Source organism: Oncorhynchus clarkii, unplaced genomic scaffold, assembly GCF_045791955.1.
Source record: "Oncorhynchus clarkii lewisi isolate Uvic-CL-2024 unplaced genomic scaffold, UVic_Ocla_1.0 unplaced_contig_13954_pilon_pilon, whole genome shotgun sequence".
NCBI lineage: Eukaryota > Metazoa > Chordata > Actinopteri > Salmoniformes > Salmonidae > Oncorhynchus > Oncorhynchus clarkii.
The window spans coordinates 12,111-35,000 of NW_027259026.1; the positions used below are offsets into that span (position 1 = coordinate 12,111).

Here is a 22,890-nt window from a genome sequence, read left to right on the forward strand (position 1 = left end):
AAGTGGTAGAGTATATAGTATATTATAGTGAAGTGGTAGAGTATATAGTATATTATAGTGAAGTGGTAGAGTCTGACAGCAGGCCAGAAGGGCTGTGAGTATATAGTATATTATAGTGAAGTGGTAGAGGATATAGTATATTATAGTGAAGTGGTAGAGTCTGACAGCAGGCCAGAAGGGCTGTGAGTATATAGTATATTATAGTGAAGTGGTAGAGTATATAGTATATCATAGTGAAGTGGTAGAGTCTGACAGCAGACCAGAAGGGCTGTCAGTATATAGTATATTATAGTGAAGTGGTAGAGTATATAGTATATCATAGTGAAGTGGTAGAGTCTGACAGCAGACCAGAAGGGCTGTCAGTATATAGTATATTATAGTGAAGTTTTAGAGTCTGACAGCAGACCAGAAGGGCTGTGAGTATATAGTATATTATAGTGAAGTGGTAGAGTATATAGTATATTATAGTGAAATGGTAGAGTATATAGTATATATAGTGAAGTGGTAGAGTATATAGTATATTATAGTGAAGTGGTAGAGTATATAGTATAGTACAGTGAAGTGGTAGAGTATATAGTATATTATAGTGAAGTGGTATAGTCTGACAGCAGACCAGAAGGGCTGTGAGGATATAGTATATTATAGTGAAGTGGTAGAGTATATAGTATATTATAGTGAAGTGGTAGAGTATATAGTATATCATAGTGAAGTGGTAGAGTATATAGTATATCATAGTGAAGTGGTAGAGCCTGACAGCAGACCAGAAGGACTGTGAGGATATAGTATATTATAGTGAAGTGGTAGAGTATATAGTATATTATAGTGAAGTGGTAGAGTATATAGTATATCATAGTGAAGTAGTAGAGTATATAGTATATTATAGTGAAGTGGTAGAGTATATAGTATATCATAGTGAAGTGGTAGAGTATATAGTATATCATGGTGAAGTGGTAGAGTATATAGTATATTATAGTGAAGTGGTAGAGTATATAGTATACCATAGTGAAGTGGTAGAGTATATAGTATATTATAGTGAAGTGGTAGAGTATATAGTATATTATAGTGAAGTGGTAGAGTATATAGTATATTATAGTGAAGTGGTAGAGTATATAGTATATTATAGTGAAGTGGTAGAGTATATAGTATATTATAGTGAAATGGTAGAGTATATAGTTTATTATAGTGAAGTGGTAGAGTATATAGTATATTATAGTGAAGTGATAGAGTATATAGTATACCATAGTGAAGTGGTAGAGTATATAGTATATTATAGTGAAGTGGTAGAGTATATAGTATATTATAGTGAAGTGGTAGAGTCTGACAGCAGGCTCCATCCCCTAACCATTATTGTATCTCTCCCTCCAGTTCAGGAGAGCCTTCCTCCAGTACTCTATAAGGAGACAGTATTTACTCTGTTGGCCTGGTTACAGCAGTGTGAGGCGAGGCTAGCCATCCCCTCTACAGCCGTCACTGAATACCCTACCATGGAGGGGAGACTGAAGGATGTCAAGGTACTGAACCGCCCTGGATGTCTGGTTGGCTGTGTGTCTGGCTGACTGGTTGGCTGTCTGTCTGGCTGACTGGTTGGCTGTGTGTCTGGCTGACTGGTTGGCTGTGTGTCTGGCTGACTGGTTGGGTGTGTGTCTGGCTGACTGGTTGGCTGTGTGTCTGGCTGACTGGTTGGCTGTGTGTCTGGCTGACTGGTTGGCTGTGTGTCTGGCTGACTGGTTGGCTGTGTGTCTGGCTGACTGGTTGGCTGTGTGTCTGGCTGACTGGTTGGCTGTGTGTCTGTCTGACTGGTTGGCTGTGTGTCTGGCTGACTGGTTGGCTGTGTGTCTGGCTGCCTGGTTGGGTGTGTGTCTGGCTGACTGGTTCGGTGTGTGTCTGGCTGTTTTATAATGAGGATTCTGCCACAAAACACCCGTAACAATTTCTGCTTTCACACTGTTAATGCAACGTAGTTGAACAGCCCGCGTACTGAATCAACGTATTAACAGTCAAGACAAGAGCAGAAACAAGAGGCTGCTTCACATGATGATCTAGTTCAGTGAAAGTGCAGTAACCCTTGATGAGGAGATGCCAGCAGGGCTGCCAGGATAAATAGTTGTTCTCTCTGCTGCTTTACATTCAGAGAGCACTAACAGAGCAGAGCAGCGCCTCACTGCAATTATGAGAAATGGAGAAATGTTATTGACGACAGAGGAAAACCCAGAGGATCAAATCAGTGTGTTTTTCCATCTCTCTATCTATGGATGTGCCAGGGTTACTGCCACACAGCACGGACTAAATCTGTGTCCCAAATGGCACCCTGTTCACTATGTAATGCACTACTTTTGATGTAGGCTCTGGTCAAAATTAGTGCACTTCATAAGGATTAGGGTTCCATTTTGGGACACACTGAAGACTCATTTCACCTTGTTATTGTGACAAAATGAATCACCCCGTAAAAACACTAAGACTTTTTATGGCCTTGTTGTTGTTTTTATTAAGTTCTGGTGCTAAATGGATGTTCTCTGAGACTTTAAATCCAAGGTCAGATCAGTTTAACCTGAGATACAGTGGCTTGCGCAGTGGTTCACCCCCCTTGTATTTTGTTGCCTGACAACCTGGAATTAAAATATATTTTTTTGGGGGGGGGGGGGGGGGGGTTGTGTCATTTGGTTTACACAACATCCCTACCACTTTGAAGATGCAACATATTTTTTATTGTGAAACAAACAAGAAATAAGACAACAAAAAAAAACAGAAAACTTGAGCATGTATTCACCCCTTCCAAAAAAAAACTTTTGCAGGAATTACAGCTGCAAGTCTCTTGGGGTATGTCTCTATTTAAAAATAAAAATAAATTGTACCTTTATTTAACTAGGCAAGTCAGTTAAGAACAAATTATTATTTTCAATGATGGCCTAGGAACAGTGGGTTAACTGCCTGTTCAGGGGCAGAACGACAGATTTGTACCTTGTCAGCTCTGGGATTTGAACTTGCAACCTTCCGGTTACTAGTCCAACCCTGCCGCCCCAATGCCTGGCGCTAAATACAGGGAAATTCTTGAGGGAAACCTGTTTCAGTCTTCCAGATGATGAAAGACATCCCCACAGCATGATGCTGCCACCACCATGCTTCACTGTGGGGATGGTATTCTCGGGGTGATGGGAGGTGTTGGGTTTGCGCCAGACATAGCATTTTCCTTGATGGTCAAAAAGCTACATTTTAGTCTCATCTGACCAGAGTACCTTCTTCCATATGTTTGGGAAGTCTCCCACAAGCCTTCTGGCGAACACCAAACATGTTTGCTTATTTTTTTCTGGCCACTCTTCCGTAAAACCCAGCTCTGTAGAGTGTACGGCTTAAAATGGTCCTATGGACAGATACTCCAATCTTCGCTTTGGAGCTTTGCAGCTCCTTCAGGGTTATCTTTGGTCTCTTTGTTGCCCCTCTGACTAATGCCAGAGAGGTGAATACACATGCACCACTTTTCTGTTTTTTATATTTTAGAATTCTTTGAAACAAATAACTTTTTTCACCAATTTGGACTATTTTGTGTCTGTCCGTTACATGAAATCCAAATAAAAATCCATTTAAATTACAGGTTGTAATGCAACAAAATAGGGAAAATGCCAGGGGGGATGAATACATTTGCAAGGCACTGTAGGTACAGTAGGATGTTCTACCTCACAGGGCATCAGGGTTGAATCATTGTTAGGATGTTCTTCCTCACAAGGCAGCAGGATGGAATCTTAGTTAGGATGTTCTACCTCACAGGGCAGCAGGATGGAATCTTAGTTAGGATGTTCTACCTCACAGGGCAGCAGGGTGACATCTTAGTTAGGATGTTATACCTCACAGGGCAGCAGGATGGAATCTTAGTTAGGATGTTCTACCTCACAGGGCAGCAGGGTGGAATCTTAGTTAGGATGTTCTTCCTCACAAGGCAGCAGGATGGAATCTTAGTTAGGATGTTCTACCTCACAGGGCAGCAGGGTAGAATCTTAGTTAGGATGTTCTACCTCACAGGGCAGCAGGGTGGAATCTTAGTTAGGATGTTCTACCTCACAGGGCAGCAGGGTGGAATCTTAGTTAGGATGTTCTACCTCACAGGGCAGCAGGGTGGAATCTTAGTTAGGATGTTCTACCTCACAGGGCAGCAGGGTGGAATCTTAGTTAGGATGTTCTTCCTCACAGGGCAGCAGGATGGAATCTCAGTTAGGATGTTTTCCTCACAGGGCAGCAGGATGGAATCTTAGTTAGGATGTTCTACCTCACAGGGCAGCAGGATGGAATCTTAGTTAGGATGTTCTACCTCACAGGGCAGCAGGGTGGAATCTTAGTTAGGATGTTATACCTCACAGGGCAGCCGGGTGGAATCTCAGTTAGGATGTTTTCCTCACAGGGCAGCAGGGTGGAATCTTAGTTAGGATGTTCTACCTCACAGGGCAGCAGGGTTGAATCTTAGTTAGGATGTTCTACCTCACAGGGCAGCAGGGTAGAATCTTAGTTAGGATGTTCTTCCTCACAGGGCAGCAGGGTAGAATCTTAGTTAGGATGTTCTACCTCACAGGGCAGCAGGGTGGAATCTTCTCCCTCCTCCGTGCTATCTAGGGGTAGTCAGTAGAACATCTCTGCATAGTAATTAGCTAAAATATTATCATTGTTACGATACATTTTTTCTGAGCTTGTCCTCAGTTACTGTTCTTGGATATTATAATAAACATAATATCAATATCTCTCATTACGATGGATATAAAGGCGTTCACGCCAATACTAAACAACTTGATCCCTCCCCAGAGAGAAAATGTCTATAGGCCCACACGTTGATGTCTCTGTCTGCTTCTAGACATCTTTTTTTTTGAACACCTGTCTCTTCTCTCTGTCCTGTGATTCTCCAGGAGACATTTACCCTGAGGCCGTTATATCTCATAGCGTCATTAGGGAGCCCTAGTATTGACCCGACTGGATGGAGAGGGAGGGAGGGGATACTGCCCCTTATTGGCTAAACAGTCAAACTAATGTTGTGTGTGTGTTTTGTTTGATCATTGATTGTTTTCACATCATCACACCTAGAATGAATAATAATGTTATCTGGTGTTTGTTTGTTAAAGGGTAAATCCACTCAAGTTGTCATGATTTTCTAGCCTACTTGTCTTGGCTGATTCCCAGACAGTTCTAACGTACATATTTTGATTATTCATCTGTCTTCATCAGCCTCTGGTTACCATTAACCTGGTAGCCTGGTAACCTGGTAGCCCATTAACCTGGTAACCTGGTAGCCCATTAACCTGGTAGCCAACACTGAACTTTCTGTGCTCTAAAAAGTCCTTAATAAAAAAGTCCCATATCTACAATTGACCGATAGGCCGTTCTCCCTAGACAGAGAGGTCAGAGGTCACCAGGCCCTTCTCCCTAGACAGAGAGGTCAGAGGTCACCAGGCCGTTCTCCCTAGACAGAGAGGTCAGAGGTCACCAGGTCCTTCTCCCTAGACAGAGAGGTCAGAGGTCACCAGGCCCTTCTCCCTAGACAGAGAGGTCAGAGGTCACCAGGCCCTTCTCCCTAGACAGAGAGGGCAGAGGGGCTAGAGATCACCAGGCCCTTCTCCCTAGACAGAGAGGGCAGAGGGGCTAGGGGTCACCAGGCCCTTCTCCCTAGACAGAGAGGGCAGAGGGGCTAGGGGTCACCAGGCCCTTCTCCCTAGACAGAGAGGGCAGAGGGGCTAGGGGTCACCAGGCCGTTCTCCCTAGACAGAGAGGGCAGAGGGGCTAGGGGTCACCAGGCCCTTCTCCCTAGACAGAGAGGGCAGAGGGGCTAGGGGTCACCAGGCCCTTCTCCCTAGACAGAGAGGGCAGAGGGGCTAGGGGTCACCAGGCCGTTCTCCCTAGACAGAGAGGGCACAGGGGCTAGAGATCACCAGGCCCTTCTCCCTAGACAGAGAGGGCAGAGGGGCTAGAGATCACCAGGCCCTTCTCCCTAGACAGAGAGGGCAGAGGGGCTAGGGGTCACCAGGCCCTTCTCCCTAGACAGAGAGGGCAGAGGAGCTAGGGGTCACCAGGAACTTCTCCCTAGACAGAGAGGGCAGAGGGGCTAGAGATCACCAGGCCCTTCTCCCTAGACAGAGAGGGCAGAGGGGCTAGAGGTCACCAGGCCCTTCTCCCTAGACAGAGAGGGCAGAGGGGCTAGAGATCACCAGGCCCTTCTCCCTAGACAGAGAGGGCAGAGGAGCTAGAGATCACCAGGCCCTTCTCCCTAGACAGAGAGGGCAGAGGAGCTAGGGGTCACCAGGAACTTCTCCCTAGACAGAGAGGGCAGAGGAGCTAGAGGTCACCAGGCCCTTCTCCCTAGACAGAGAGGGCAGAGGGGCTAGAGATCACCAGGCCCTTCTCCCTAGACAGAGAGGGCAGAGGAGCTAGGGGTCACCAGGAACTTCTCCCTAGACAGAGAGGGCAGAGGAGCTAGAGGTCACCAGGCCCTTCTCCCTAGACAGAGAGGGCAGAGGAGCTAGAGGTCACCAGGCACTTCTCCCTAGACAGAGAGGGCAGAGGAGCTATGGGTCACCAGTCCCTTCTCCCTAGACAGAGAGGGCAGAGGAGCTAGGGGTCACCAGGCCCTTCTCCCTAGACAGAGAGGGCAGAGGAGCTAGGGGTCACCAGGCCCTTCTCCCTAGACAGAGAGGGCAGAGGAGCTAGGGGTCACCAGGCACTTCTCCCTAGACAGAGAGGGCAGAGGGGCTAGGGGTCACCAGGCACTTCTCCCTAGACAGAGAGGGCAGAGGGGCTAGGGGTCACCAGTCCCTTCTCCCTAGACAGAGAGGGCAGAGGAGCTAGGGGTCACCAGGCACTTCTCCTTAGACAGAGAGGGCAGAGGGGCTAGGGGTCACCAGTCCCTTCTCCCTAGACAGAGAGGGCAGAGGAGCTAGGGGTCACCAGGCACTTCTCCCTAGACAGAGAGGGCAGAGGGGCTAGGGGTCACCAGGCACTTCTCCCTAGACAGAGAGGGCAGAGGGGCTAGGGGTCACCAGTCCCTTCTCCCTAGACAGAGAGGGCAGAGGAGCTAGGGGTCACCAGGCACTTCTCCCTAGACAGAGAGGGCAGAGGGGCTAGGGGTCACCAGGCACTTCTCCCTAGACAGAGAGGGCAGAGGGGCTAGGGGTCACCAGGCACTTCTCCCTAGACAGAGAGGGCAGAGGGGCTAGGGGTCACCAGTCCCTTCTCCCTAGACAGAGAGTGCAGAGGGGCTAGGGGTCCAATTTGGACTTCACATATAGTCATCGAAGCTACTCTTCAGCTGCCTCTGGTTTGCATGAACCTCCATGGACCAAAAATGAAAGAAAAAAAACACGGGGGATTTCTTTCTGTGCCCCCCCCAATAAAACTAACATATTCATCTTCCCGTCAGTGCCCCCTCTGGGTGGCTAGCGTCCATGGAATTAAATGAACTATCCTGCTAAAAAGTCCTCATATGGCCAAATCATAACTAACATTTTCGCTTAATCATACATTGATATCAATAAGAGACTTCAGTGAAAATGTGAAAGTTGGGATTCACCCTGTATTGAGTACAACCATCTCCATGTCCTTCCCCACAGGTAATGCAGGTTGCGCTTGCAGAGCACCAGAGTGAGGTGGACTACCTGACGTCTACAGTGGACCAGGTTTTTCAGAAGGCCCCTCCAGAGATCAGTCACAAGTACAGGGCAGAGATGGACAGCATCATGACTCGCTGGAGACGCCTGTCCTCAACGCTGGGGGAACAGGCGACCAAGATAACAGAGCTTATGGCTAAATTACTGCAGTTCCAGGTACTGTGGGGGTTGTAGGGGGGTGGGGGTGTGCTGCGAGAGAGAGGTAGAGAGGGAGCGAGAGAGAGTAGAAAGAGAGCGAAATAGAGGGAGAGTGAGATAGGGAAAGGAAGAGAGAGCGGGAGAGATAGAGACAGAGATGAAGAGATAGAGACAGAGATGAGGAGCTAGAGACAGAGATGAGGAGATAGAGACAGAGATGAAGAGATAGAGACAGAGATGAAGAGATAGAGACAGAGATGAGGAGACAGAGATGAAGAGATAGAGACAGAGATGAGGAGATAGAGACAGAGATGAGGAGATAGAGACAGAGATGAAGAGATAGAGACAGAGATGAGGAGATAGAGACAGAGATGAAGAGATAGAGACAGAGATGAGGAGATAGAGACAGAGATGAAGAGATAGAGACAGAGATGAGGAGATAGAGACAGAGATGAAGAGATAGAGACAGAGATGAGGAGATAGAGACAGAGATGAAGAGATAGAGACAGAGATGAGGAGATAGAGACAGAGATGAAGAGATAGAGACAGAGATGAAGAGATAGAGACAGAGATGAAGAGATAGAGACAGAGATGAAGAGACAGAGATGAAGAGATAGAGATGAAGAGATAGAGACAGAGATGAAGAGATAGAGACACAGACAGCGATAGAGACAGAGACAGATAGAGACAGAGACAGATACAGAAACAGAGATAGAGATAGAGACAGAGATGAAGAAATAGAGACAGATCTGTGAGTGAGTGTACCATGTGTTCCTGTGCAAATGACTGTAAAGAGGACAATATTAATGTGGTCTTTGCTGTCAGTGTCTGGATAATGATGTGAAGACACAGAGGAAGTGGATGGGTGACGCTGACATGTTTCTAACTTTGTTTGCGTGTGTGGCTATAAATGACTCTAAGCACATTGTCAGTTCTGTGCTGTCTGTCAACCTATCTGTCTGTGTCTCTCAGAATGACGTGAAGACTCTGAGGAAGTGGATGGCTGATGTTGATGTGTTCCTGAATGAGGAGTGGCCAGCGCTGGGGGACTCAGAGGCCCTGCAGAAACAGCTGGAGCAGTGCACTGTAAGACCTGGCAACCTTCTTTCACCTTCTCTCACCTGGCAACCTGTCATTCACCTTCTCTCCCCTGGCAACCTGTCATTCACCTTCTCTCACCTGGCAACCTGTCATTCACCTTCTCTCACCTGGCAACCTTCTTTCACCTTCTCTCACCTGACAATCTGTCATTCACCTTCTCTCACCTGACAACCTGTCATTCACCTTCTCTCACCTGACAACCTGTCATTCACCTTCTCTCACCTGGCAACCTGTCATTCACCTTCTCTCACCTGGCAACCTGTCATTCACCTTCTCTCCCCTGGCAACCTGTCATTCACCTTCTCTCACCTGGCAACCTGTCATTCACCTTCTCTCACCTGGCAACCTGTCATTCACCTTCTCTCCCCTGGCAACCTGTCATTCACCTTCTCTCCCATGGCAACCTGTAATTCACCTACTCTCCCCTGGGAACCTTCTATTTTTAGCAGAGGAATTGTGACCTCTAAACGTCACCCCAGTAAATGAGCCCTAGGGCATACAGCCCAGTAAATGAGCCCTAGGGCATACAGCCCAGTAAATGAACCCTAGGGCATACAGCTCAGTAAATGAACCCTAGGGCATACAGCCCAGTAAATGAGCCCTAGGGCATACAGCCTAGTAAATTAACCCTAGGGCATACAGACCAGTATATGAGCCATAGGGTATACAGCTCAGTAAATGAGCCCTAGGGCATACAGCCCAGTAAATGAACCATAGGGCATACAGCCCAGTAAATGAACCCTAGGGCATACAGCTCAGTAAATGAACCCTAGGGCATACAGCCCAGTAAATGAGCCCTAGGGCATACAGACCAGTAAATGAGCCCTAGGGCATACAGCCCAGTAAATGAACCCTAGGGCAACAGCCCAGTAAATGAGCCCTAGGGCATACAGTCCAGTAAATGAGCCCTAGGGCATACAGCTCAGTAAATGAGCCCTAGGGCATATAGCCCAGTAAATGAACCATAGGGCATTCAGCTCAGTAAATACAGTACAAGTGAACATCTCTCTGTCACACATCCATTTCTATTAGTCATATCCCCTGTGTCTCTGTTGGGATTGGCTAGGCCCTGGTGAATGACATCCACACCATCCAACCCAGTCTGAACGGCATCAATGAGGTGGGCGTGTCTCTGAAGACAGAGGCGGAGCCAGCATTCGCCATCCAACTGCAGAAGGAGCTCGATGAGCTGAACGCTATGTGGGAGATAATCTGCAAACAGGTACACACACACACACACACACACACTCACACTCACACACACACACACACACACCGTACCCACCCAAACGTTGATTCCATCCATCCCTGTCCTGACACATCATCTGTTGTTATTGTGTGTCTATTCATGGTGTGTGTGTGTCTCCAGGCCTATGCTAAGAAGTCCGCTCTGAAGGGGGGTCTGGACAAGACCATGAGCCTGAGGAAGGAGATGGCTGAGATGCAGGAGTGGATCACTCAGGCTGAGGAGGACTATCTGGAGAGAGATTTCACTTACCAGACCCCTGAGGAGCTACGCAAGGCTGTGGAGGAACTCAAGGTAGGGTGTGTGTTGGGAGGAGGCAGTGTGTGTGTTGGGAAGAGGGAGTGTGTGTGTTGGGAGGAGGGAGTGTGTGTGTTGGGAGGAGGGAGTGTGTGTGTGGGGGGGGGGGGGGGGGGGGGGGGCAGACTTCCCTATAGCCAACCCTGGGCCCTCATCCAAACCATACTCTGACCCTAATCTAAGCACTGACCTGCCTCCCAACACCCTCCCTCCCTTTGTTCTTCTCCCTCCCTCCCTCCCTCCCTCCCTCCCTCCCTCCCTCCCTCCCTCCCTCCCTCCCTCCCGTTGTTCATCTCCCTCCCTCCCTCCCTCCCTCCCTCCCTCCCTTTGTTCTTCTCCCTCCCTCCCTCCCTCCCTCCCTCCCTCCCTCCCTCCCTCCCTCCCTCCCTCCCTCCCTCCCTCCCTCCCTCCCTCCCTTTGTTCTTTCCCTCCCTCCCTCCCTCCCTCCCTCCCTCCCTCCCTTTGTTCACCTCCCTCCCTCCCTCCCTCCCTCCCTTGGATCATCTCCCTCTCTCCCCCTCATTCTCCCTCTCTTTATCCTCTTTAATTCAAGCTCAATAACTTTTGTTGGCAGTCATGCATTTCTAAAACAAAGAGCAATAAGATAAGCATCTCTTCATCTCTCTCTCTCTCCCTCCTGCCTTTCTTTCTTTCTCTATCTCTGCGCTCTCTGTATCACTTAATCTCTTTTTATCTCTGCTCTCTCAATCCCTCTCTCTCTCCCCCCTCTCCAACCCTCTCTCTCTCTCCCCCCTCTCCTACCCTCTCTCTCCTCTTGTCCCCTCACATGTTTTGTCTCACTTCTCCCTCTCTCCTCCCTCTCTTTGATTCAATTCAACTTAAGGGCTTTATTGACATGGGAAACAAATGTTTACAATGCCAAAGCAAGAGAAATAGATCATAAACAGATGTGAAATAAACAATAAAAATTAACAGTAAACATTGCACTCACAAAGGTCTCTATCTGTCTCTCACTCCCTCCTCCCTCCCCCTCTCTCCTCTTCTCTCTTTCTGTCTCTAACTACCTCCTCCTCTCTCCTCTTCTTTCTTTATCTCTATCTGTCTCTCCCTCCCTCCTCCTCCTCTCTCCTCTTCTCTCTTTATCTCTATCTGTCTCTCCCTCCCTCCTCCTCCTCTCTCCTCTTCTCTCTTTATCTCTTTCTGTCTCTCCCTCCCTCCCTCCTCCTCTCTCCCCCCTTTCTTAATCTCTCTCCATCTCTCTGTTCTCTCTGTAGAAGGGTCAAGAGGAGGTCCACTCTAAAGAGCTGAAGGTGAAGCTGCTGACTGACTCTGTGAACAGTTTCATCTCCAAAGCCCCTCCGGCCGCCCACGATGCCCTCAAGGCAGAGCTGGTCGTGCTGACCGCTAACTACCAGAGACTCTGCAGCCGCCTGGATGGCAAGTGTAAAACCCTGGAGGTACGATCCCGGACAGATACCAGACAAATACTGGACAGATACCGGACAAATACTGGGCAGATACCAGACAAATACTGGACAGATACTGGACAGATACCGGACAGATACTGGACAGATACCAGACAAATACTGGACAGATACTGGACAGATACTGGACAGATACTGGACAGATACCGGACAAATACTGGACAGATACTGGACAGATACTGGACAGATACCAGACAAATACTGGACAGATACCAGACAACTACTGGACAGATACCAGACAACTACTGGACAGATACCAGACAACTACTGGACAGATACTGGACAGATACTGGACAGATACCAGACAAATACTGGACAGATACTGGACAGATACCAGACAACTACTGGACAGATACCAGACAACTACTGGACAGATACCAGACAAATACTGGACAGATACCAGACAACTACTGGACAGATACTGGACTGATACCGGACAAATACTGGACAGATACTGGACAAATACCGGACAAATACTGGACAGATACCAGACAAATACTGGACAGATACCAGACAAATACTGGACAGATACCAGACAAATACTGGACAGATACTGGACAGATACTGGACAGATACTGGACAGATACTGGACAGATACCGGACAAATACTGGACAACTACTGGACAGATACCAGACAAATACTGGACAGATACCAGACAACTACTGGACAGATACCAGACAACTACTGGACAGATACCAGACAACTACTGGACAGATACTGGACAGATACTGGACAAATACTGGACAGATACCAGACAAATACTGGACAGATACTGGACAGATACCAGACAACTACTGGACAGATACCAGACAACTACTGGACAGATACCAGACAAATACTGGACAGATACCAGACAACTACTGGACAGATACTGGACTGATACCGGACAAATACTGGACAGATACTGGACAAATACCGGACAAATACTGGACAGATACCAGACAAATACTGGACAGATACCAGACAAATACTGGACAGATACTGGACAGATACTGGACATATACTGGACAGATACCAGACAAATACTGGACAGATACCAGACAAATACTGGACAGATACCGGACAAATACTGGACAGATACCAGACAAATACTGGACAGATACTGGACTGATACCGGACAAATACTGGACAGATACCGAACAGATACCGGACAGATACTGGACAGATACTGGACAGATACTGGACAAATACTGGACAGATACCGGACAAATACTGGACAGATACCGAACAGATACCGGACAGATACTGGACAGATACTGGACAGATACTGGACAAATACTGGACAGATACCGGACAGATACTGGACAGATACTGGACAGATACAGATACTGGACAGATACTGGACAGATACCAGACAGATACTCAAATCAAATTTTATTTGTCACATACACATGGTTAGCAGATGTTAATGCGAGTGTAGCAAAATGCTTGTGCAATACTGAACAGATACCAGACAAATACTGGACAGATACCAGACAAATACTGGACAGATACCAGACAAATACTGGACAGATACCGGACAAATACTGGACAGATACCAGACAAATACTGGACAGATACCAGACAAATACTGGACAGATACCAGACAAATACTGGACAGATACCAGACAAATACTGGACAGATACTGGACAAATACTGGACAGATACAGATACTGGACAGATACTGGACAGATACAGATACCAGACAGATACCAGACAAATACTGGACAGGTACCAGACAAATACTGGACAGATACCAGACAAATACTGGACAGATACAGATACTGGACAGATACTGGACAGATACAGATACTGGACAGATACTGGACAGATACCAGACAAATACTGGACAGATACTGGACAAATACTGGACAGATACCAGACAAATACTGGACAGATACTGGACAAATACTGGACAGATACTGGACAAATACCAGACAAATACCGGACAGATACTGGACAGATACAGATACTGGACAGATACTGGACATAATACTGGACAGATACTGGACAGATATCTGACAAATACTGGACAGTACAGCACACACACGCAGGAATGAGCACAGGCAGGCACACACACACACACACACACACACACACACACACACACACACACACACACACACACACACACACACACACACACTTCACCCCCTCTTACCCCTCTAATCCTCCCCTTCGTGGAGCTCTCACCTCACAAAATCAATGTTCCTGGCATTACAAACACATAGTACAATCTGTAGACGAAATATAACAGAATATCAATGAGTCTTTGTATCTCTCTTATCTGTTTTCATCTACTTTCACATGACACATTTCACCCTCTATCACACACACACAAACCATTTCTCTCTCACACTCTCTCTCCTTTCTGTCTTTCTGTTTGTCCCTCTCTCTCTCTCTCTGACCCCTGGGCTGTAGGAGGTGTGGGCGTGTTGGTGTGAGCTGCTGTCCTACCTGGAACAGGAGAACGGCTGGCTGGACCAGCTGGAGCAGAAGCTAGACGAGACAGACAGCATCCCGGGGGGAGCAGAGGAGCTCTGTGAGGCCCTTGAGGTGAGCACCTTTGACCTTTGACCTTTCACCACACTCTCTCTGTCGTTATGTCGTTCCTGGGGGACTCCATTCATCAGCCTTCTGCAGCTATTGACCAATAATGGCAGCAGCTACATGGTCATGGTTCATGTCAAAACACGAAAGAGGAACAACTGTTTTCCCCAAGACTTGTCCTGAGTCAGTCACATCTATCTCTGTCTTAGTGATACCAGGTACGGCCCAGAGTCAGTCATATCTATCTCTGTATTAGTGATACCAGGTACGGCCCAGAGTCAGTCATATCTATCTCTGTCTTAGTGATACCAGGTACAGCCCAGAGTCAGTCATATCTATCTCTGTATTAGTGGTACCAGGTACGGCCCTGAGTCAGTCATATCTATCTCTGTATTAGTTATACCAGGTACGGCCCTGAGTCAGTGATATCTATCTCTGTCTTAGTGATACCAGGTACGGCCCTGAGTCAGTCATATCTATCTCTGTCTTGGTGATACCAGGTACGCCCCAGAGTCAGTCATATCTATCTCTGTATTAGGGATACCAGGTACGGCCCTGAGTCAGTGATATCTATCTCTGTCTTAGTGATACCAGGTACGGCCCAGAGTCAGTGATATCTATCTCTGTATTATTGATACCAGGTACGGCCCAGGGTCAGTGATATCTATCTCTGTATTAGTGATACCAGGTACGGCCCAGAATCAGTCATATCTATCTCTGTATTAGTGATACCAGGTACGGCCCAGAGTCAGTCATATCTATCTCTGTATTAGTGATACCAGGTACGCCCCAGAGTCAGTGATATCTATCTCTGTATTAGTTATACCAGGTACGGCCCTGAGTCAGTGATATCTATCTCTGCCTTAGTGATACCAGGTACGGCCCAGAGTCAGTCATATCTATCTCTGTCTTAGTGATACCAGGTACGGTCCAGAGTCAGTGATATCTATCTCTGTCTTAGTGATACCAGGTACGGCCCAGAGTCAGTCATATCTATCTCTGTCTTAGTGATACCAGGTACGGTCCAGAGTCAGTGATATCTATCTCTGTCTTAGTGATACCAGGTACGGCCCAGAGTCAGTGATATCTATCTCTGTCTTAGTGATACCAGGTACGGCCCAGAGTCAGTCATATCTATCTCTGTCTTAGTGATACCAGGTACGGCCCAGAGTCAGTGATATCTATCTCTGTCTTAGTGATACCAGGTACGGCCCAGAGTCAGTGATATCTATCTCTGTCTTAGTGATACCAGGTACGGCCCAGAGTCAGTCATATCTATCTCTGTATTAGTGATACCAGGTACGGCCCAGAGTCAGTGATATCTATCTCTGTCTTAGTGATACCAGGTACGGCCCAGAGTCAGTCATATCTATCTCTGTATTAGTGATACCAGGTACGGCCCAGAGTCAGTCATATCTATCTCTGTATTAGTGATACCAGGTACGGCCCAGAGTCAGTCATATCTATCTCTGTCTTAGTGATACCAGGTACGCCCCAGAGTCAGTCATATCTATCTCTGTATTAGTTATATCAGTCACGGCCCAGAGTCAGTGATATCTATCTCTGTATTAGTGATACCAGGTACGGCCCAGAGTCAGTGATATCTATCTCTGTATTAGTGATACCAGGTACAGCCCAGAGTCAGTCATATCTATCTCTGTATTAGTGATACCAGGTACGGCCTAGAGTCAGTCATATCTATCTATCTCTGTATTAGTGATACCAGGTACGCCCCAGAGTCAGTCATATCTATCTCTGTATTAGTGATACCAGGTACGCCCCAGAGTCAGTGATATCTATCTCTGTATTAGTGATACCAGGTACGCCCCAGAGTCAGTGATACCTATCTCTGTCTTAGTGATACCAGGTACGGCCCAGACAGAGGGAGTGTGAATATACTGGACACTGATTGGCCTAAAATAAAAACTAAAGTGTGTGTGTGTGTGTGTGTCCAGGCCCTGGACACATTGCTGCGTCACCCTGAAGATGGGAGGAACCAGATCAGAGAGCTGGCTCAGACCCTGATGGACGGAGGAGTTCTGGATCAACTGATCCAGCACAAACTAGAGGCATTCAACACACGCTGGGATGAACTCATGCAGAGGGTGAGGTCTTCTCTGTGTTAAACATACACACATACAGATGTAGGATCTTAATTCGATCACTCTTTTGTTACTGAGAATTTTCCTGCACAGTAGAAAATACAAGTGTGTAGTGTATTCAAGGTTTAAAAAGGCTTCTGAAGTGTGTAACAATAAAGGTATTAACCCCTACAGAAAAATGACCGTTAATTATTATCCACATAATAATTCACATCTCCTGTTGCTGCAGGATTATTTTCCTGCTGTAGCAAACGGGCTCAAATGAAGACCCTACATCTGTAAAGAGAGGGTGAGGAGGGATAGAGATATAGGCCTGGCTGACATCTGAGATAAAGACCTACTTCTCTGTCAGATTCTTACACACTGACAATTAGTCACAAGCACTCACAGGAACACGCGCACACACACAACACAATAAGGCTATGACAATCCCTGTATTCATTCTGCAGTCATGTGATCCTCTATGAAAGAACTTATTAATGCATAGCTCTTAAGCCTTTCTCCATTGTGCCAGTATCAGTGTGTCAGTATCAGTGTCTGTTAGTCTGTCTGTGTAGACTGACGCTTACTGGGGTCATGAAGTTCGGAGAATCCTCTTCCTGTATAGCTGTGATCTATAAAGGAGAATCCTCTTCCTGTATAGTTGTGATCTATAAAGGAGAATCCTCTTCCTGTATAGTTGTGGTCTACAAAGGAGAATCCTCTTCCGGTATAGTTGTGATCTATAAAGGAGAATCCTCTTCCTGTATAGTTGTGCTCTATAAAGGAGAATCCTCTTCCTGTATAGTTGTGATATACAAAGGAGAATCCTCTTCCTGTATATTTGTGATCTAAAGGGAGAATCCTCTTCTTGCATAGTTGTGATCTATAAAGGATAATCCTCTTCCTGTATATTTGTGATCTATAAAGGAGAATCCTCTTCCTGTATAGTTGTGATCTATAAAGGAGAATTCTCTTCCCGTATAGTTGTGATCTATAAAGGAGAATCATCTTCCTGTATAGTTGTGATCTATAAAGGAGAATCCTCTTCCTGTATAGTTGTGATCTATAAAGGAGAATCCTCTTCCTGTATATTTGTGATCTATAAAGGAAAATCCTCTTCCTGTATAGTTGTGATCTACAAAGGAGAATCCTCTTCCTGTATAGTTGTGATCTATAAAGGAGAATCCTCTTCCTGTATAGTTGTGATCTTTAAAGGAGAATCCTCTTCCTGTATAGTTGTGATCTATAAAGGAGAAGAGGTAGTGGAACTGTCACATGGCACTCGAGTGTTTGTGAGTATGATGTCGACAGAGAAGGAAAGAAAGACAGACAGAGGGGCAGACAGACCGACAGACGGGCAGACAGGCAGCACGGCAGACCGACAGACAGGCAGACAGACAGGCAGGCCGGCAGATAGATAGACAGGCAGACCGAAAAGCAGACCGAAAGGCAGACAGACAGACAGACAGACAGACAGACAGACAGACAGACAGACAGGCCGACAGACAGGCCGACAGACAGGCCGACAGACAAGCCGACAGACAGGCCAACAGACAGACAGGCAGACAGACAGTCTTAGAGTCAGATAAAGAGCAGTGTTGGGATCACCTCATCTCCTTAACTGGCTGAATTGTAAAGTGAATTGACCCCAGATCAGAGACAGACAGAGAGAGGTAGTAAATATCGCTCTGGAAATGCATTTGTTTTATTGAAACTCTGTAACTGATTAATATGTCTTGTTCTGCCCTGCACCTTACTGTGCTGCCTTAACTAGGCCCAATAACTACACTATACTGTAATACCTTACTGTGTGGCCTTAACTAGGCCCAATAACTACACTATACTGTAATACCTTACTGTGCTGCCTTAACTAGGCCCAATAACTACACTATACTGTAATACCTTACTGTGCTGCCTTAACTAGGCCCAATAACTACACTATACTGTAATACCTTACTGTGCTGCCTTAACTAGGCCCAATAACTACACTATACTGTAATACCTTACTGTGCTGCCTTAACTAGGCCCAATAACTACACTATACTGTAATACCTTACTGTGCTGCCTTAACTAGGCCCAATAACTACACTATACTGTAATACCTTACTGTGTGGCCTTAACTAGGCCCAATAACTACACTATACTGTAATACCCTACTGTGCTGCCTTAACTAGGCCCAATAACTACACTATACTGTAATACCTTACTGTGCTGCCTTAACTAGGCCCAATAACTACACTATAGTGTAATACCTTACTGTGCTGCCTTAACTAGGCCCAATAACTACACTATACTGTAATACCTTACTGTGCTGCCTTAACTAGGCCCAATAACTACACTATACTGTAATACCTTACTGTGCTGCCTTAACTAGGCCCAATAACTACACTATACTGTAATACCTTACTGTGCTGCCTTAACTAGGCCCAATAACTACACTATACTGTAATACCTTACTGTGCTGCCTTAACTAGGCCCAATAACTACACTATAGTGTAATACCTTACTGTGCTGCCTTAACTAGGCCCAATAACTACACTATAGTGTAATACCTTACTGTGCTGCCTTAACTAGGCCCAATAACTACACTATACTGTAATACCTTACTGTGCTGCCTTAACTAGGCCCAATAACTACACTATACTGTAATACCTTACTGTGCTGCCTTAACTAGGCCCAATAACTACACTATACTGTAATACCTTACTGTGCTGCCTTAACTAGGCCCAACAACTACACTATACTGTAATACCTTACTGTGCTGCCTTAACTAGGCCCAATAACTACACTATACTGTAATACCTTACTGTGCTGCCTTAACTAGGCCCAATAACTACACTATACTGTAATACCTTACTGTGCTGCCTTAACTAGGCCCAATAACTACACTATACTGTAATACCTTACTGTGCTGCCTTAACTAGGCCCACTAACTACACTATACTGTAATACCTTACTGTGCTGCCTTAACTAGGCCCAATAACTACACTATAGTGTAATACCTTACTGTGCTGCCTTAACTAGGCCCAATAACTACACTATACTGTAATACCTTACTGTGCTACCTTGTAGTAGTAGTTTACCTGTGGTGGTAGTTTATTAGTGGTGGTAGGTAGTAGTTTATTTGTGGTGGTAGGTAGTAGTTTATTAGTGGTGGTAGGTAGTAGTTTATTAGTGGTGGTAGGTAGTAGTTTATTAGTGTTGGTAGGTAGTAGTTTATTAGTGATGGTAGGTAGTAGTTTATTAGTGATGGTAGGTAGTAGTTTATTAGTGGTGGTAGGTAGTAGTTTATTAGTGAATGTAGGTAGTAGTTTATTAGTCGTGGTAGGTAGTAGTTTATTAGTGGTGGTTGATAGGTAGTATTAGTAGTTTATTAGTGATGGTAGGTAGTAGTTTATTTGTGGTGGTAGATAGTAGATTATTAGTGGTGGTAGGTAGTAGTTTATTAGTGGTGGTAGGTAGTAGTTTATTAGTGGTGGTAGGTAGTAGTTTATTAGTGGTGGTAGGTAGTAGTTTATTAGTGGTGGTAGGTAGGTAGTATTAGTAGTTTATTAGTGGTGGTAGGTAGTAGTTTATTAGTGGTGGTAGGTAGTAGTTTATTAGTGGTGGTAGGTAGTAGTTTATTAGTGATGGTAGGTAGTAGTTTATTAGTGGTGGTAGGTAGGTAGTATTAGTAGTTTATTAGTGGTGGTAGGTAGTAGTTTATTAGTGATGGTAGGTAGTAGTTTATTAGTGTTGGTAGGTAGTAGTTTATTAGTGGTGGTAGGTAGTAGTTTATTATTGGTGGTAGGTAGTAGTTTATTAGTGGTGGTAGGTAGTAGTTTATTAGTGGTGGTTGATAGGTAGTATTAGTAGTTTATTAGTGGTGGTAGGTAGTAGTTTATTAGTGAATGTAGGTAGTAGTTTATTAGTCGTGGTAGGTAGTAGTTTATTAGTGGTGGTTGATAGGTAGTATTAGTAGTTTATTAGTGGTGGTAGGTAGTAGTTTATTTGTGGTGGTAGATAGTAGATTATTAGTGGTGGTAGGTAGTAGTTTATTAGTCGTGGTAGGTAGTAGTTTATTAGTGGTGGTTGATAGGTAGTATTAGTAGTTTATTAGTGATGGTAGGTAGTAGTTTATTTGTGGTGGTAGATAGTAGATTATTAGTGGTGGTAGGTAGTAGTTTATTAGTCGTGGTAGGTAGTAGTTTATTAGTGGTGGTTGATAGGTAGTATTAGTAGTTTATTAGTGATGGTAGGTAGTAGTTTATTAGTGGTGGTAGGTAGTAGTTTATTAGTGAATGTAGGTAGTAGTTTATTAGTGATGGTAGGTAGTAGTTTATTAGTGGTGGTAGGTAGTAGTTTATTAGTGATGGTATGTAGTAGGTTATTAGTGTTGGTAGGTAGTAGTTTATTAGTGGTGGTAGGTAGTAGTTTATTAGTGGTGGTAGGTAGTAGTTTATTAGTGTTGGTAGGTAGTAGTTTATTAGTGATGGTAGGTAGTAGTTTATTAGTGATGGTAGGTAGTAGTTTATTAGTCGTGGTAGGTAGTAGTTTATTAGTGGTGGTTGATAGGTAGTATTAGTAGTTTATTAGTGGTGGTAGGTAGTAGTTTATTTGTGGTGGTAGATAGTAGATTATTAGTGGTGGTAGGTAGTAGTTTATTAGTCGTGGTAGGTAGTAGTTTATTAGTGGTGGTTGATAGGTAGTATTAGTAGTTTATTAGTGATGGTAGGTAGTAGTTTATTTGTGGTGGTAGATAGTAGATTATTAGTGGTGGTAGGTAGTAGTTTATTAGTCGTGGTAGGTAGTAGTTTATTAGTGGTGGTTGATAGGTAGTATTAGTAGTTTATTAGTGATGGTAGGTAGTAGTTTATTAGTGGTGGTAGGTAGTAGTTTATTAGTGAATGTAGGTAGTAGTTTATTAGTGATGGTAGGTAGTAGTTTATTAGTGGTGGTAGGTAGTAGTTTATTAGTGATGGTATGTAGTAGGTTATTAGTGTTGGTAGGTAGTAGTTTATTAGTGGTGGTATGTAGTGTGTTATTAGTGGTGGTAGGTAGTAGTTTATTAGTGGTGGTAGGTAGTAGTTTATTAGTGGTGGTAGGTAGGTAGTATTAGTAGTTTATTAGTGGTGGTTGATAGGTAGTATTAGTAGTTTATTAGTGATGGTAGGTAGTAGTTTATTAGTGGTGGTAGGTAGTAGTTTATTAGTGAATGTAGGTAGTAGTTTATTAGTGGTGGTAGGTAGTAGTTTATTAGTGAATGTAGGTAGTAGTTTATTAGTGGTGGTAGGTAGTAGTTCATTAGTGGTGGTTGATAGGTAGTATTAGTAGTTTATTAGTGATGGTAGGTAGTAGTTTATTAGTGAATGTAGGTAGTAGTTTATTAGTGATGGTAGGTAGTAGTTTATTAGTGGTGGTAGGTAGTAGTTTATTAGTGATGGTAGGTAGTAGTTTATTAGTGGTGGTAGGTAGTAGTTTATTAGTGGTGGTAGGTAGTAGTTTATTAGTGGTGGTAGGTAGTAGTTTATTAGTGGTGGTTGATAGGTAGTATTAGTAGTTTATTAGTGGTGGTAGGTAGTAGTTTATTAGTGGTGGTAGGTAGTAGTTTATTAGTGGTGTTTGATAGGTAGTATTAGTAGTTTATTTGTGGTGGTAGGTAGTAGTTTATTAGTGGTGGTAGGTAGTAGTTTATTTGTGGTGGTAGGTTGTAGTTTATTAGTGGTGGTAGGTAGTAGTTTATTAGTGATGGTAGGTAGTAGTTTATTAGTGGTGTTTGATAGGTAGTATTAGTAGTTTATTAGTGTTGGTAGATAGTAGATTATTAGTGGTGGTAGGTAGTAGTTTATTAGTGATGGTAGGTAGTAGTTTATTAGTGGTGGTTGATAGGTAGTATTAGTAGTTTATTAGTGGTGGTAGGTAGTAGTTATTAGTGGTGGTAGGTAGTAGTTTAGTGTGGATCAGTGGACTATACATAGACTGTTAGCCCCTGGGATTAGAGAGACTCACCTGCAGACACACACACACAGAGAGAGAGAGAGGGATAATGATGACATCATCAGTGTGAGGCACAAGCAGTGAAAGATTTCCATTAGTTAAACCCAACCGAGGAGAGGAGCAACCTGTGTTTACATCTCCTTCAGACCTGGTTTGATGAGTCCATCCTTCAAGAGGGGTGTGTGTGTGTGTGTGTGTGTGTGTGTGTGTGTGTGTGTGTGTGTGTGTGTGTGTGTGTGTGTGTGTGTGTGTGTGTCTCTGTGTGTGTGTGTGTGTGTGTGTGTGTGTGTGTGTGTGTGTGTGTGTGTGTGTGTGTGTGTGTGTGTGTGTGTGTGTGTGTGTGTGTGTGTGTGTGTGTGTGTGTGTGTGTGTGTGTGTGTGTGTGTGTGTGTGTGTGTGTGTGTCTGTCTGTGTGTGTGTGTGTGTGTGTGTTTGCCT

General features: G+C 44.9%; 1 protein-coding gene across 1 annotated transcript in view; it reads left to right on the forward strand.

The window, feature by feature from the left end:
* Nucleotides 1-1,365: 1,365 nt before the first annotated feature.
* The window catches only part of LOC139399426 (dystrophin-like), a gene marked incomplete at both ends in the record, with an annotated part of 23,628 nt that continues 2,103 nt past the window's right edge, over nucleotides 1,366-22,890 (forward strand). The window contains 8 exons of the mRNA XM_071144835.1: nucleotides 1,366-1,511; nucleotides 7,578-7,790; nucleotides 8,745-8,858; nucleotides 9,940-10,095; nucleotides 10,243-10,413; nucleotides 11,652-11,834; nucleotides 14,264-14,398; nucleotides 16,348-16,497. Of these exons, the coding sequence (XP_071000936.1) occupies nucleotides 1,366-1,511; nucleotides 7,578-7,790; nucleotides 8,745-8,858; nucleotides 9,940-10,095; nucleotides 10,243-10,413; nucleotides 11,652-11,834; nucleotides 14,264-14,398; nucleotides 16,348-16,497 (1,268 nt within the window). The remainder of the gene's footprint in view (nucleotides 1,512-7,577; nucleotides 7,791-8,744; nucleotides 8,859-9,939; nucleotides 10,096-10,242; nucleotides 10,414-11,651; nucleotides 11,835-14,263; nucleotides 14,399-16,347; nucleotides 16,498-22,890) is intronic.